We start from the raw sequence: 13,761 nt of genomic DNA, 5'->3' as shown, positions 1-13,761 counted from the left end.
TGAGAGAGAGACAGCGCAAGTGGGGGAGGGGCAGAGAGAGAGAAGGGAACAGAGACTCTGAAGCAGGCTCTGTGCTGACAGCAGAGAGCCCGACGCGGGGCTCAAACTCACAAACTGCGAGATCACGACAGGAGCCCAAGCTGGAAGTTTAATCACCTGAGCCACCCAGGTGCCCTCCCTTTTCTTAAACAAAGATTTTTTGGCTAAAAAGAATGTCACAGGGGGCACCTGGGTGGCTCAGTCAGTTTGGTGTCTGACTCTTGACTTTGGCTTGGTTAATGATCTTGTGGCTTGAGCCCTGCACGGGGCTCTGCGCTGTCCCACAGGGAGCCTGACTGAGATCCTCACCCTCCCTCCCTCTGCCCCTCCCTCGCTTGCGATCTCAAAAATAAACGAACATTCAGAGGCGCCTGGGTGGCTCAGGGGGTTAAGCGTCCGACTCCAGTTCAGGTCAGGATCTCGCCGTTTGTGGGTTCGAGCCTTGCATCAGGCTCTGTGCTGACAGCTGGAGCCTGGAGCCTGCTTCGGGTTCTGCGTCTCCCTGTCTCTGTGCCCCACCCCTGCTCATGCTCTGTCTCTCCCTCTCCCAAAAATAAACATTAAAAAAAAATTAATGAGCATAAAAAAAAAAAAACAAACAACGTATAGGAGTAGAAACTTTAACATACTTTCCTGGTGCTACACAGCCTCTCGGGTCAGGTCGATCGGACAGGAGGACCACATCTTACCTTTGACGACGTGCATATAGTCAAAGGTCGAACCCCCCAGCAGCCTGCCTTTCTGTGCCCCGAGTCACATCTCTGTCTTCCCCGTGTGATGGGGCCCACGAGCAGAGTGAGGAAACAGGAGCAGAAAGGCAAATGAGGTTTCTGGCAGTTCCCGGATACAGGGAGAACAGGTGACACCGCTGATTTTGCGGCTAATTTTTGCCATCGGGGCCGAACTGCCTGCCGTTCAGCTCCTGTCTGGAATAAGGGGTCAAGGCCCCACGTCAGCCACACCAGCACGTTCAGAAAATGGACTTCTCTTGGTTTTCTGGACCGGATTTATGTCAGCCCGATGGGATTTCAGACTGCCGGCTGGTCTCCCGCACGACGGCTCCTGGGGTGTCAGGACAGCATTCAGCAGCGGAATTATCAACAGTTACCAGGGTCTGGGGTCTCCGTTCCTGGAAGTCAGAGCCCAGCATCTCATGGCACTGAACCGCTCATCGGCCAAAACTGGCCGACTGACTGCCTGAATGAAAACACACGCCTACGCACTCAGGAGCCGATGTTCCAGAAAACGGAGTTCCTAGAAAGCCAAGGACTTCAGATAAAAGATTAACCATCCGGGGGACAAGAGGATGGAAGTGTGGCAGCGTATCTCCCCTGAGTCAAAACGTAGTTGGTTAGCAGGGGCACAGAACAGGTGCTCAGGAGTTTGGGGGCATGATCGTGCTTTCTCTGCGACCTCACCTTGGTCTTCCCCAGCTGCCACTCGCTGTTGGACGAATCGTAGAGCTGCAGCAGGGCCGTGCACTTCCCCCGGATGTCCTCGGGCACGGCCACGTTCCTCATCAGCACTTTATACCTGCAACAGAAACACGCCCGGCGTCACCTTCCTACGACGGCTCTCTTCCCGGCCCCTCGGAAAAGAAAGAGCATCTATTCGGCCCTGCCTTGCCTTTTGTAAAAATCCTGGAAGGGCCTTCGGACCGCATACCCGGCTTTCCGGATCCTCACCGTCTCCAGCATCCCCGAGTATCGCAGCTGGTTTAGCACAACCGCCTGGTCAAACTGGTCTGGCATCTGAAACACGCGAGACGGGGACGCGTTAACGAGGCCACCCCGTCACCGTTTTGCACACGCAGATCCAGACACACACACACACAGAAACCTGCACAAAAATACAGACTAGAAAGTGAACCCCACCCCCAGGTACCCATCACCTGGCTTCAAGGGCCACCACCTTGTCAATCCTGCCCGCTCCCTCCACGAGCCCTTACTCCCCACCCTTGAATCCTCTGAAGTCCTAGACTTCACATCCTGTCATCGATAAATACGGTCAATACCATTTTTTAATATAACCACGACACCATTGTATCTTAACAGAGACCGATAACTTCCTGGTATTAATATCCACGTGCAAATCTCCGTCTTAACTATCATAAAACATACCACCATGTTTCATACTGCTTTTCAAAGAACCTAAAGTGTCATCCAGATGTGACTTTATTTACATTTTGAACTTCATTTTCAAGGCACTGAAAGGGATTTTTTTCGCCAGAGACTATAGTGACCCAGTGAGGGGCTGAGGGAGGGGTAGGTGAGGTTGGGGGTGGGGAGTGGGGAGAAAGAGAGTGCACCAGTGGACCAAAGAGACAAAAATGAAAAAGAATTGTAATTTTCTCGGTACCTAGTCAAATACTCCATTTATTCAGGGTTCTACATGATGCTCACTCGGTAAATTAATCCCAGAAAGTGCAAACCAAACGCAAAAATCAGACCAAGACTTAATGTTCTGAAATGTATTCTCTTATCCACTCAAGTTACCAAACAAACTGGCAGTGAAAACAGGACAATAGTCTTTCAGAGTAAAACCCGAAAGTAGGCCATTTCCCACTTACGGCCTTTTGGGCAGTGATTTGTTTTTCAATCTAAACAGCCGTCCCCTTTAATTAATTTGTATTTTGTTATCCTACACAACTGTGAACAAAGTGACTGAAAACCAGGGCCAGAGAATGTAAGTATATTGTTACAAAGTGCAGAAAGAAGAAAAAAAAAGAGAAAGGAAAGTGACTTAAATTTGCGATCCCCATAAAGGCAGTCATTAACACAAATTTAGGCTTAAAGCCATGTTATCCTGTACACTTCCCAAACTAGCTAAGAATAAATGTGAAGAATGTTCTGCAAATCTCCCCTACGGCTTTTGATGGAACAGCCTGCCATCATCTCCAGCAGGCTGACTTCTCTTATATTTAATTTAGTTTCTTCTACAAACAATGTGGTCAACTTGTCTTTACTCAGCAGTATTCTGGCCGAGTACAGCCAATAAGTTAGGGCAAACATCCAAAAAATTGTGGCTCACTAGTTTTTCGTCTTCGTTATTTAAACATTCTTAGAAAAGAAAAACATAAAAATACAAAAACAAAATTAAATTACCCTTGGTTACTCTTACACCTATCGTGATGTTAAAAAAAAAACAAGAATGGAGAGAGGCAACGGTTCTGGAAGTATTTGGTTAAAATGCTTCTGTTATATATATTTGGGAATATAATCTGAGCAGTTTCAATGCACGAAGATTAGCATAGAGCTAAAATTAAAAAGCATGGAATAATGCATCAGACTTAGTCAACTTTGTTAAATTCGTAGTCAAAGACACCTACTAATTTAATATTTAATCATGCGACGCTCAAAGACTTTTCTCGATCCCTCTCTCAAGCTCTCCCCACTCCTGACCCATACTGTTTCTCCTCGCCTCTTGTCTTCCCATCCCCATTTAACAAAGTCCACACGATTCCTTAGCTCGGCACCAGTTCCTAGAACGTCCTAAAAAAATATCACAAAAGTGACGCCCCATCCAGAAAGTTCGGCCACACTCACCATCTTCAGCCTCTCCGAGGAACATTCCACCTTCAGCTTGGCTCTCGGGCCAAAATTCATATGGAAACCGACTGCCACACTGACCTTTCCGCCACAGCTAAAGACACTGAACAATAATGAACACCATTCCTGTGCTTTAAAAAGTGCTCGGTCGCCATGACAACCCCTTCCATTCTGGGGCTAATTAGTGTGGTGTGGTTGTAGGATTTCATACAGCCCAGGGAGGGCGGGAGCCACCAGGAGCGGCCACTCTTTCCAGGCTCCCAGCGCGATTGTGTTTCTGCCCCTTTCCTCGTAATTTAACCAGGGAAGGGGGGACCCACAGGCAGATTGTCGCCACGGGCAACCCACACAGCAATCGCGAGGGGTAAGCCTGCATTTCCACTGGTTCTCTTTTTAGTTTCAGCGTCCTTCCCCGGGGAATTTAATGCTCAAAGATGACACAGCTGGGGGCTGGACAAATCACAACTTAAAGGCATGTTCCTTTCAAAACTTCACCAGTGCACATTGGTCTTTGCTGGTAACTAATTTCCCAGAACCAGAGTCCTTGCTCACAGAGACTGCCTGCCTGCAAAGTACGAAACGGGGAAGTTTGGATGGCAACCCGTAACATGGGCTTTGGAAGGAACAGCTATAAAGCAGGAAACCAGCTGGTCTTTAAACACCTGTTATGTGCATGGTTCCATGAATCACGCTCGAGGAAGATTAAAAAAAAAAAAAAAAAGTGGGGCTAGATGATTTATTTTTCCCTTTAATCAACATCCCCCACCACAGTGGTGCATTTGTTACAGCTGATGAATCCGCACTGACACCTCATCACCAGCTAGGGTCCCCAGTTTACATCACAGGGCTTAGTCTTGTGCATTCAAAGGGTTTTGATGTGTAAGGACATACACACGCCATTAGAGGATGATGTAGAATGGTTTCTCTGCCCTGTAAGTCCTCTGTGCTTCACCTACTCATCTCTACCCCGCCCAAACCCCGGGCATACACTAATCTTCTCACTGTCTCCGTAACTGTTGTTAAACATTTAATTTTATTATTTTTTTCTTATTGTTTTTTAAATATAACTTACGTCAAGTCGGCTAACATACAACGTATACAGTGTGCGCTTGGTTTCGGGGGTAGATTCCCATGATTCATCGCTTACATACAACACCCAGTGCTCATCCCAACAAATGCCCTCCACAATGCCCATCCCCCCTTCTCCTCTCTCTCCCGCATCCCCCCCATCGACCGTCAGTTTGTTCTCTGTAGTTAAGAGTCTCTTATGGTTGGCCCCCCCTCTCTGTTCGAAAACTATCATTTAATTTTTAAAAAAGCAGTTCTAGGGGGTGCCTGGCTTGCTCCATTGGTTGAGTGTCTGAGTTTGGCTCAGGTCCTGCTCTCATAGTTTGTGAGTTCAACCCTAGTAGGGGGCTTATGGGTGCCGGGAAGAAAGACTGCTAAGAAAAGAGAGAATGAAACAGTTGGGCTGCGCTGAAAGAAGGAAATAGCCACATATATACAATATGACTATTTTTCTACGTGGCTATAGGTTTTTGAAGATATTCAATGAATAGTATATACATTTTTTTACAAGGTAAAAACCCAGATATCGAGTAGAATCTAGAAGTCCTGCATGGAATAGAGCGAAGAAGGGAAAGAGAAACAGGGAGACCCAAGTGCAAAGCTACTGGAAGGATACTTTAAAGTAGAAACAACCTAAATGTCCATCAACAAATGAATGGATAAGGGTGCTTGGCTGGCTCAGTTGGTACAGCATGCGACTCTTGATCTTGGGGTTGTGAATTTGAGCCCCACGTAGGGTGTAGATTACTTTAAAAAATATTAAAACAGGGGCGCCTGGGTGGCTCAGTCGGTTAAGCGTCCGACTTCAGCCAGGTCACGATCTCGCGGTCCGTGAGTTCGAGCCCCGCGTCGGGCTCTGGGCTGATGGCTCAGAGCCTGGAGCCTGTTTCCGGTTCTGTATCTCCCTCTCTCTCTGCCCCTCCCCCATTCATGCTCTGTCTCTCTCTGTCTCAAAAATAAATAAACGTTGAAAAAAAAATTTAAAAAAATAAAAAAAATATTAAAACAAACCCCAAGTGAATGGATAAACACAATATAGTACATCTATTCACACAGTGGCATATTATTTGGCCATAAAAAGGAATGAAGCCCCAATATGGGCTATATGAACCGTTAGAACTTTATACTAAGTGGAAGAAGCCAGTCACAAGAGACCATGTGCACATTATTGGATTCCATTCATGTGACATGTCCAGAAAGGTAACTCTGCAGAGACAGAATAGAGGGTGTTTAGGGCTGGTGGAAACGGTGGGGGTGGGGGGGGGGGCAGGGGGAGGCGAGGGAGGGGATAGCCAATGGTAGGAGGTTTCCTTGTGAGGTGATGGAAAAGTTCTAACACGGCGGTGATGGTTGCACTTATCCACGAATATACAAAAAAAACCTGAGACAAGATCGAATGTATTTAGTTTCAGGTGGTTCAATTATTTAAAAAAAAAAAAAATCAGAAAAATTTTTGGCCCCTACAATCTTAAAAGATAAGATTTCAGAATTCCTAGACAAAATAAATGACTGACAGCAGAGCGTGCTAAGTAAGACCTCCCCTAAATCCCATTACAAGTAAGCCTGACCTTCTGCAGCTTCAGATCGAAATAAAGGGCAAGCGAGGTGCTGATAAACAGGGACCCAGGGCAGGGGAGACGCTTCACAACTGGAGCCAGAAATAAATGCATTTATAAGTTAATGCATCTGATTACCCTGAACGTTACCTCGCCCTTCATAATTCTGTAAATATTGCATAAAGATCCTAAGAAGTATGAAAGCAAGACTTGGAAATAGCTGCCTGTCTGTAGTTCAAGGACACTCAGTCTGTGCTTACTGCAGAAAATACAGTGAGTTCATGATCGGTGCATCCTCAAAGGCGTAGTGTTTCCCTGCATTTGAGAGATCTCTCAGAAACCAGCAGAAGAGCCCTGAGAAGTCAGGCAGAGTGGGAACCCGGCCTGCCACCCACGGGCCCAGGGGGTTTGGCGGGGGCCGGCTGGTACTTCAGGGAGGAGATACTTCTCTACTGGGGGGACGGGGTGGTTAGAAGGGTAGAGGATTCTATTTTGTAGATGAGGAAACTACAGTGAGCAAGTCTCCATGACCTGGTCAAGCTCGTTTTAATACTTCCTTAAATCAAAGAGTTAGAAAATTAAGTCTCAAAGAGCTTAGCATTCCCAAAAACTAGTATATGAATCAAAATTGTACACAACAGGGACACCTGCCTGGTTTGGTCCATAGAGCTTACGATGCCTTTTAAAAAAAAAAAAAAAAAAAAAAAGTTTATTTATTATTGAGAGAGAGACAGACAGAAGATGAGCACGGGAAGGGCAGAGAGAGAGGGAGACAGAATCGGAAGCAGGCTCCAGGCTCTGAGCTGTCAGCATGGAGCCCGAAGCAGGGCTTGAACCCACAAACTCCGAGATCATGACCTGAGCTGAAGCCAGACGCTTAACCGACTGGGCCACCCAGGCGCCCCGAGCTTGCGACTCTTGATCTCGGGGGATGGGAGTTCAAGCCCCACAATGGATACAGAGATTGCTTAAAAAGAAGATCTTAAAAACAACAACAAAAAACTTGTACACATCATTTTCCTACCGAAGTGTTATAAAATCGGGGGCATATTTTCATAGGGTACAATTCTCAAAGGACTAAGCTGCAAACTTCTTCAGGGAAAAGATGGGGATGGAGTCTAAGCAGAAAATGGGCCCTACATCCCAGGAGCATCCCATCTTCTGGGAATACAGAGACATCTGAGGATGTCAGCATTAGGAGAGGCCTCAGGGACCAACCTGCAGGTGCTGACTTGGTCTAAATACAGATGATGCAATCATCACAACTTCAAGGGGAACGTAGATCAGAAACTGGTTCACCACGCTGTGAGTTCAGCCACATATATCGACATGGCTAGTGAACAGAGAAAATTTCGGAAAATGAAATAGCAAACTGTGAGCAAATCCATCTTTGGTCACTGTGGTCCCATTAACACAGGTGGTGAGAGGCTGATGACATCCTTATGAGCCTCACATGACGAACAGACCGTGCAGTGTTCTCTGACCCACTCACGGTTACACCTACACTTGCATTTCTTCTTCCCTGGGTACCTGCCATGGCCGGATGTTCCAGAAGAGTCGGTACACAACAGTGCACAGACACACTCAGAATGCACTGAGCTACACCCCATGGAACAGGCCCACCTGGGATAATGTACTTCATAATGACGACTTTTGCTTTAATAACAAATACCAAATACAACTAGGTAACTCGTGTGGATGCCTCTGAACACTGGCTACAATTTATTTCTAGAATGAGCCCTTCCCTCCCTATTTTGGAAATACTTAAATTACTCAAGGTATGAATAACTAACCACTTGACAGGATCATAATGTCTTGAAGATTAGGTAAAGGCGGACATTATTTCTTAATCCGTTAAATGTATTTATTAAGGACCTTCCAGGGGCGTCTGGGTGGCTAAGTGGGTTAAGCATCGGACTTTGGCTCAGGGTCATGATCTCACAGTTAGGGAGTTCAAGCCCTGTGATGACAGGTTGGAGCCTGGAGCCTGTTTCACATTCTCACTCTCTCTCTGCTCCTCTCCCCCACTCTCTCTCAAAAATAAACAAACATTGGGGCGCCTGGGTGGCGCAGTCGGTTAAGCGTCCGACTTCAGCCAGGTCACGATCTCGCGGTCCGTGAGTTCGAGCCCCGCGTCGGGCTCTGGGCTGATGGCTCAGAGCCTGGAGCCTGTTTCCGATTCTGTGTCTCCCTCTCTCTCTGCCCCTCCCCCGTTCATGCTCTGTCTCTCTCTGTCCCAAAAATAAATAAAAAACGTTGAAAAAAAAATTTTTTTTAAATAAATAAATAAATAAACATTAAAAAAACAAACAAACAACTTTCCATAGACTGAGGGCAACCATACAGGTAACATCATGCAATGCACCTGTCCCTCCCTGGACTCAACCAACGCAGGCCTCGCTTTGGCTCCAATCTGCTTAGAATGCAACATGGCGGAGAGCCCTAGGCCCAACGATCTAGGTCCTCAGAGCACAGAAAAATCAGACAAGATCTGAGCGTCATACCAACAAGTGCCTTACTGCTGTTAGCAGCTTAATAGAAAAAAAATTTTTAGCTTTCTATCTTATAGGAGTTAATCTCCCACCCCTTCTGGTAGACTGTTTCTCCAAGTGAGTAGTATAATATTCTAAAATTAAAGAGTTCTACTTTTTCTCATATTTTTTTAATGGATCCTGACCTTGTCTTTGTTCACAAGTTTGAGCCCTGCATCCGGCTCTCTGCAGTCAACTCAGAGCCTGGAGCCTGCTTCAGATTCTGTGTCTCCCTCTCTGTCTGTCCCTCCCCTACTCAAGCTCAGTTTCTCTCTCTCTCTCAAAAATAAATAAAAACATTAAACAAGATATTTCTTTAAATTAAAACAAACAAACAAATCCTACCTCCAATAACCCTTCTTCAACTTTAGAAAATCAGAGATTGCAGAAAAGCTTGCTAGGTCGATTATGTTACACTAATAACACATCATTCCCACCCCTATAATGACTGAGAAAGTCTTACAATAGGGCTCCTGTCCACCTTACTAATTAACCAAAAAATAAATAAATAAAAATAACTTAAAAAGATGCCACGCCTCTCAATCTTTATTCGCTGTGTTCGCTACATCAGACTCCCAAAAGCAGTTAATAAATATTGAACAGAAGTTTATCGTGCTTTGAAGAGTTTTCAAAAGCATGGTTACTAAAGCAGCCTGTATAATCTTCCTGACCTTGAACAGGCAATAAACAAAAGCCAATTAAACCAGCGACAAAACTTCTTTGTACGTAATTACCTCTGTCATTTCACCCTGGGCTGTGACACATTTTACACAGTTGTTGCCACTTGCTAATTTTCACATTTTGAGCCAAGAGGCAGAAACCAAATTCTCCCAGGAAAAGAGGCAGCCCCCCCCTCCCAGGTGAGGAACAGGAAGCAACTCGGTCACGTGACTGGCTAAGGCTGCGAGTCAGTCCTGGAGGTCAGAGTATAAAGCGTGGAAAGTTCTCCCTCACCAAGCACAGCCTTCACATTACTGAAGCGCAGTCACCATCCTGAGCAGGAAAAGCCAAACTACGACAGCGGGAAGCTGCTGTGTTCACCTCAGATCCATGCAAATGCCAACTACTCAACAGAAGAGGAGCTAGAACAAGTAACACACACACACACACACACACACACACACACACACACACACACACACACACTCCTCCTAAGCCATAGCTTTAGCCAGCACATACCAAACTGAGACAAACCTTCCATTTCACATTCAAGGGCCCACAATACGGCTCCAGTCTTCCATCCAGTCAGCTGGAGCCAGCCCCACCACCAGAATGTTCTGTTGTCTCCCACTGTTGAGTTTCATGGAGCTTTGAGGGGTCTCTCAAACATAGCCCCCTCAATAAAGAAATCTGTTCCTAATGCATCTGCCAACATCTGTCACCTCCCTTTCCTTGGTGACACATGTGCAACTTGCCTTAGAATGTGACCTTGACCATGCACTTTTCCACGTCATGCATTTCTGCACATCCATTAGACACATCTGTGTGAAGTCCCCATTAGGTGATGCATTCTTTCAAGGGAGGAGCTGAATTTTATGAATTCATAACTAAATTGGACGGGACATAAGATATGTATACACTTATACTACTGTACTGCATAAATTAAATTATGGGGGTGCCCGGGTGGCTCAAACAGTTAAGTGTCTGACTTCGGCTCAGGTCATGATCTTGTGGTTCCTGAGTTCAAGCCTCATATCGGACTCTCTGCTGTCAGTGCAGAGACTGGACCCTGTTTCGGATCCTCTATCTCCCAGTCTCTCTGCCCACACTCGCACTCTGTCTCTCTCTCTAACATAAACATACACACGTACATACATAAAACTGTGGTTTTGTTTATAGCAGTTTCCAATGTACTTATTCAGCAAGGACATAGAAATATTATCAAAAGACAGTACATAAAAGGAAAAACGGACAGTTGGATTTCCTTAAAATTAACTTCTCTCTGAAAGACACTTGTTAAGATAATGGGAAGACAAGCAACACAGTGGGAAACTATTTTTGAAATACTTATTTGAAAGAATAATGTATCCAGCATATAGAAGGACACTTAGCAGTGAACAATATGAAAAAAAAAACAGTCCAAGTTAAAAATTAGGGAAAGACCTGGACACATCATCGAAGGAGACATAGACATGGCTAATAAGCATATGGAAAGATACTCAACAGCAGTTGTTTCGGGAAATTGCAAATTAAAATAACGAGATAGCACCACACACCTGTTAGAACGATTAAATCCAGAAAGCCGACCCAACGATGGCGAAGATGTGGAACAACAAGAATGCTAATTCGTAGCCGGTTGGATGCAAAATCATACAGCCAATTCGGAAGACAGTTTCTCACAAAGTTAAACACAGTCTTAAAAATGATCCGGCAATCATTCTCTCAAGGATTCAGCCAACAAACTGAACACACGAAAAGCTGCAAGTGACTGTTTGTAACAGCTTTATTCATAACGGTCAAAAAAAACCTAGAAGCAATCGAGATGTCCTTCAATCGGTGAAGGGACAAATAAACTGTCCATTTATCCATACACAATGGATATTATCCAGAGATCTATAAAAAGGACCTACCAAGTTCCCCCCACGACACAGAGGAACCTTAAATAGTCCGTGCTAGATGAAAGCAATCTGAAATGAGCATACGTATGTACGATTTGATTCCAATTATATGGCATTCTGAATAAGGCAAAGCTATACAGAGACAGTATATACTCCAGGGGTCACCAGGGGCTCGGCAGGGAGGGATGAATAAAGCACAGGTGAAATTTTGGGTGGGTGAAACTATTCTGTATGATACTGTAATGGTAGATACACGACGTGATACACTTGCCCACATCCAGAGAATTGTAAGCACAGGAGTGAAGCTTGGAGGACCCCAAGAAATAATGCGTCCTGTCACAAAAGAATCTAGATGTATTACAAATCCATGACCCAAGCTCACTGAAGGACTGGGGGCGGGGCAGGCTTAAGTAAATGTGGAAAACGGGGCTCTGTAAGACTAGGGGCAAAGGGAGCTACCCAGGTGAGCGCAGGTGGCTCAGCAGGTTGAGCTTCGACTTCGGCTCAGGTTGTGATCTCGCTGTTTGTGAGTTCGAGCCCCACGTCAGGCTCTGTGCTGACAGCTCGGAGCCTGGAGCCTGCTTCGGATTCTGTGTCTCCCTCTCTCTGCCCCTCCCCTGATCGTACTCTGTCTCTCAAACAATACACAAACAAACAAACAAAAAAGAAGCTACACATAAGCACCGTAAGTAGTATAGCTGATGGAGTTTCTACCCTCGGAATACAGGTCACAATTCTCATACTCTACAATTAAATGGATGGCAGATGGCTGGAGTCAGGTTTTTCACTGCTTGCAAGAGAGAATGTTTGCAAGCAAACCTTAATGAAACTAATTCCATCCAACTAGATTTACGAAAACAGCAGAAAAACTCCATTCTTTTTTTTAAGTTTTTAAGTTTATTTTGAGAGAGAGGGAGAGTACAAGCAGGGGAGGGTCCGAGGGAGGGAGGGAGAGAGAGAATCCCAAGCAGGCTCCTCATGGACAGCATGGGGCCCAATGCGGGGCTGGAACTCACGAACCGTGAGATCATGACTTGAGCTGAAACCAAGAGTCAGACGCTTAACCGTCTGAGCCACCCAGGCACCCAGAAAAATCCGATCTGATGTTGGCTTACTTGGCACTCTAAAAGCTGCCGGCCACGAGGTCCCAGCCGTCCTCAAAACGTGCTTCTATAGCACATGCCCAAAACACAGTTCGACATCCAGTTATGTTTTTTAACTACTTACGTGACATAACCAGAACGCGTTTCTACAGGAAATGGTTCAGCTCCAAAATATGAAGTAACTTTCCAATATAGTTTGAGGACAGACATAAAATAAGTTGGGAGATAAAGGCAGGTTCATTTTCTCCATTAAGTTGTTGTTAAATACCAGAATAAGGCATCAAGGTTTTTTTTTCTAGTTTCTTTTCTTTTTTTTTTCTTTTTTTTTCTTTTTTTTTTTTTCAACGTTTATTTATTTTTGGGACAGAGAGAGACAGAGCATGAACGGGGGAGGGGCAGAGAGAGAGGGAGACACAGAATCGGAAACAGGCTCCAGGCTCTGAGCCATCAGCCCAGAGCCCGACGCGGGGCTCGAACTCACAGACCGCGAGATCGTGACCCGGCTGAAGTCGGACGCTCAACCGACTGCGCCACCCAGGCGCCCCACTAGTTTATTTTCTAAAGAGAGAGACAGAGAGACAGAGAAAGCATGTGTGCACATATGTTCAAGTTGGGGAGAGGCAGAGAGAGAGAATCCCAGGCAGGCTCCACGCTGTCAGCATAGAGCCTGACATGGAGCTCGAATCCACGAACTATGAGATGATAACCTGAGCCAAAATCAAGAGCCCAGCCCTTAACCAACTGAGCCACCCAGGCGCCCCCAAAGGTTTTGTTTTTTTAAATCAGAAATATGGAGAAGGCATACAATGAAAATCCTGTGTCTGTGTCTGCGTATGTTCTATGCACACATAAACATACAACTGTGTGTGCATTATATCCACACCTATGAGCACTTACGGGTAAACACCCACTTTGTTTAAAAAAAAAGAAGAAGAAGAAGAAAGGCATTTTGGTTTTCTCCCCTTCAGGAAGAAATCCCTGTTAGGACACACAGGTGTCCAACATTCTTTCCACAGTTATACAGCAACATCACCACCAGAAAGCATTTCATCAGCTCCCTAAGTGAGGACATTTAGCTGGTTTCTAATCTTTGCTGCGTTCTATTCAGCTTTCACTGAATGAAAGGACATAAGAAAGGGGAACAGCAGAGTCCCCACACGAGCGAGTCTCCTGCAAGTGTGGACGTCCATCCTGGCCCTCCAGAGTCCCTCTGTCTCATGGCGAACGCACTCCTGTACTTCTGACGGCCGATGGCTAGGCGCTCGGAGACCTGGAAGGTGACCGCTCCCACGTGGAGCTTTAGAACCCCCCCCCCCCCCCACCTCTAAGGAAACATGGTTACAGAGACAACATCACAC

The 13,761-nt window shown here is 45.7% G+C and overlaps 1 protein-coding gene across 1 annotated transcript in view; it reads right to left on the bottom strand.

Annotated features, from left to right (window-relative positions):
• Positions 1 to 13,761, bottom strand: part of MYO10 (myosin X) — a 227,601-nt gene that overhangs the window by 39,556 nt on the left and 174,284 nt on the right. Inside the window, exons 20-21 of the mRNA XM_047093899.1 lie at positions 1,666 to 1,790; positions 1,458 to 1,572 (exon numbers count right to left, since the gene is read on the bottom strand). Coding sequence (XP_046949855.1) covers positions 1,458 to 1,572; positions 1,666 to 1,790 — 240 coding nt within the window. The remainder of the gene's footprint in view (positions 1 to 1,457; positions 1,573 to 1,665; positions 1,791 to 13,761) is intronic.

The sequence above is a fragment of the Lynx rufus genome, unplaced genomic scaffold, assembly GCF_022079265.1.
Source record: "Lynx rufus isolate CCGP_SWC_20201006 ecotype Redwood Valley unplaced genomic scaffold, mLynRuf1.p SCAF_1, whole genome shotgun sequence".
NCBI lineage: Eukaryota > Metazoa > Chordata > Mammalia > Carnivora > Felidae > Lynx > Lynx rufus.
This window is presented reverse-complemented; position numbering and strand designations above follow the sequence as displayed.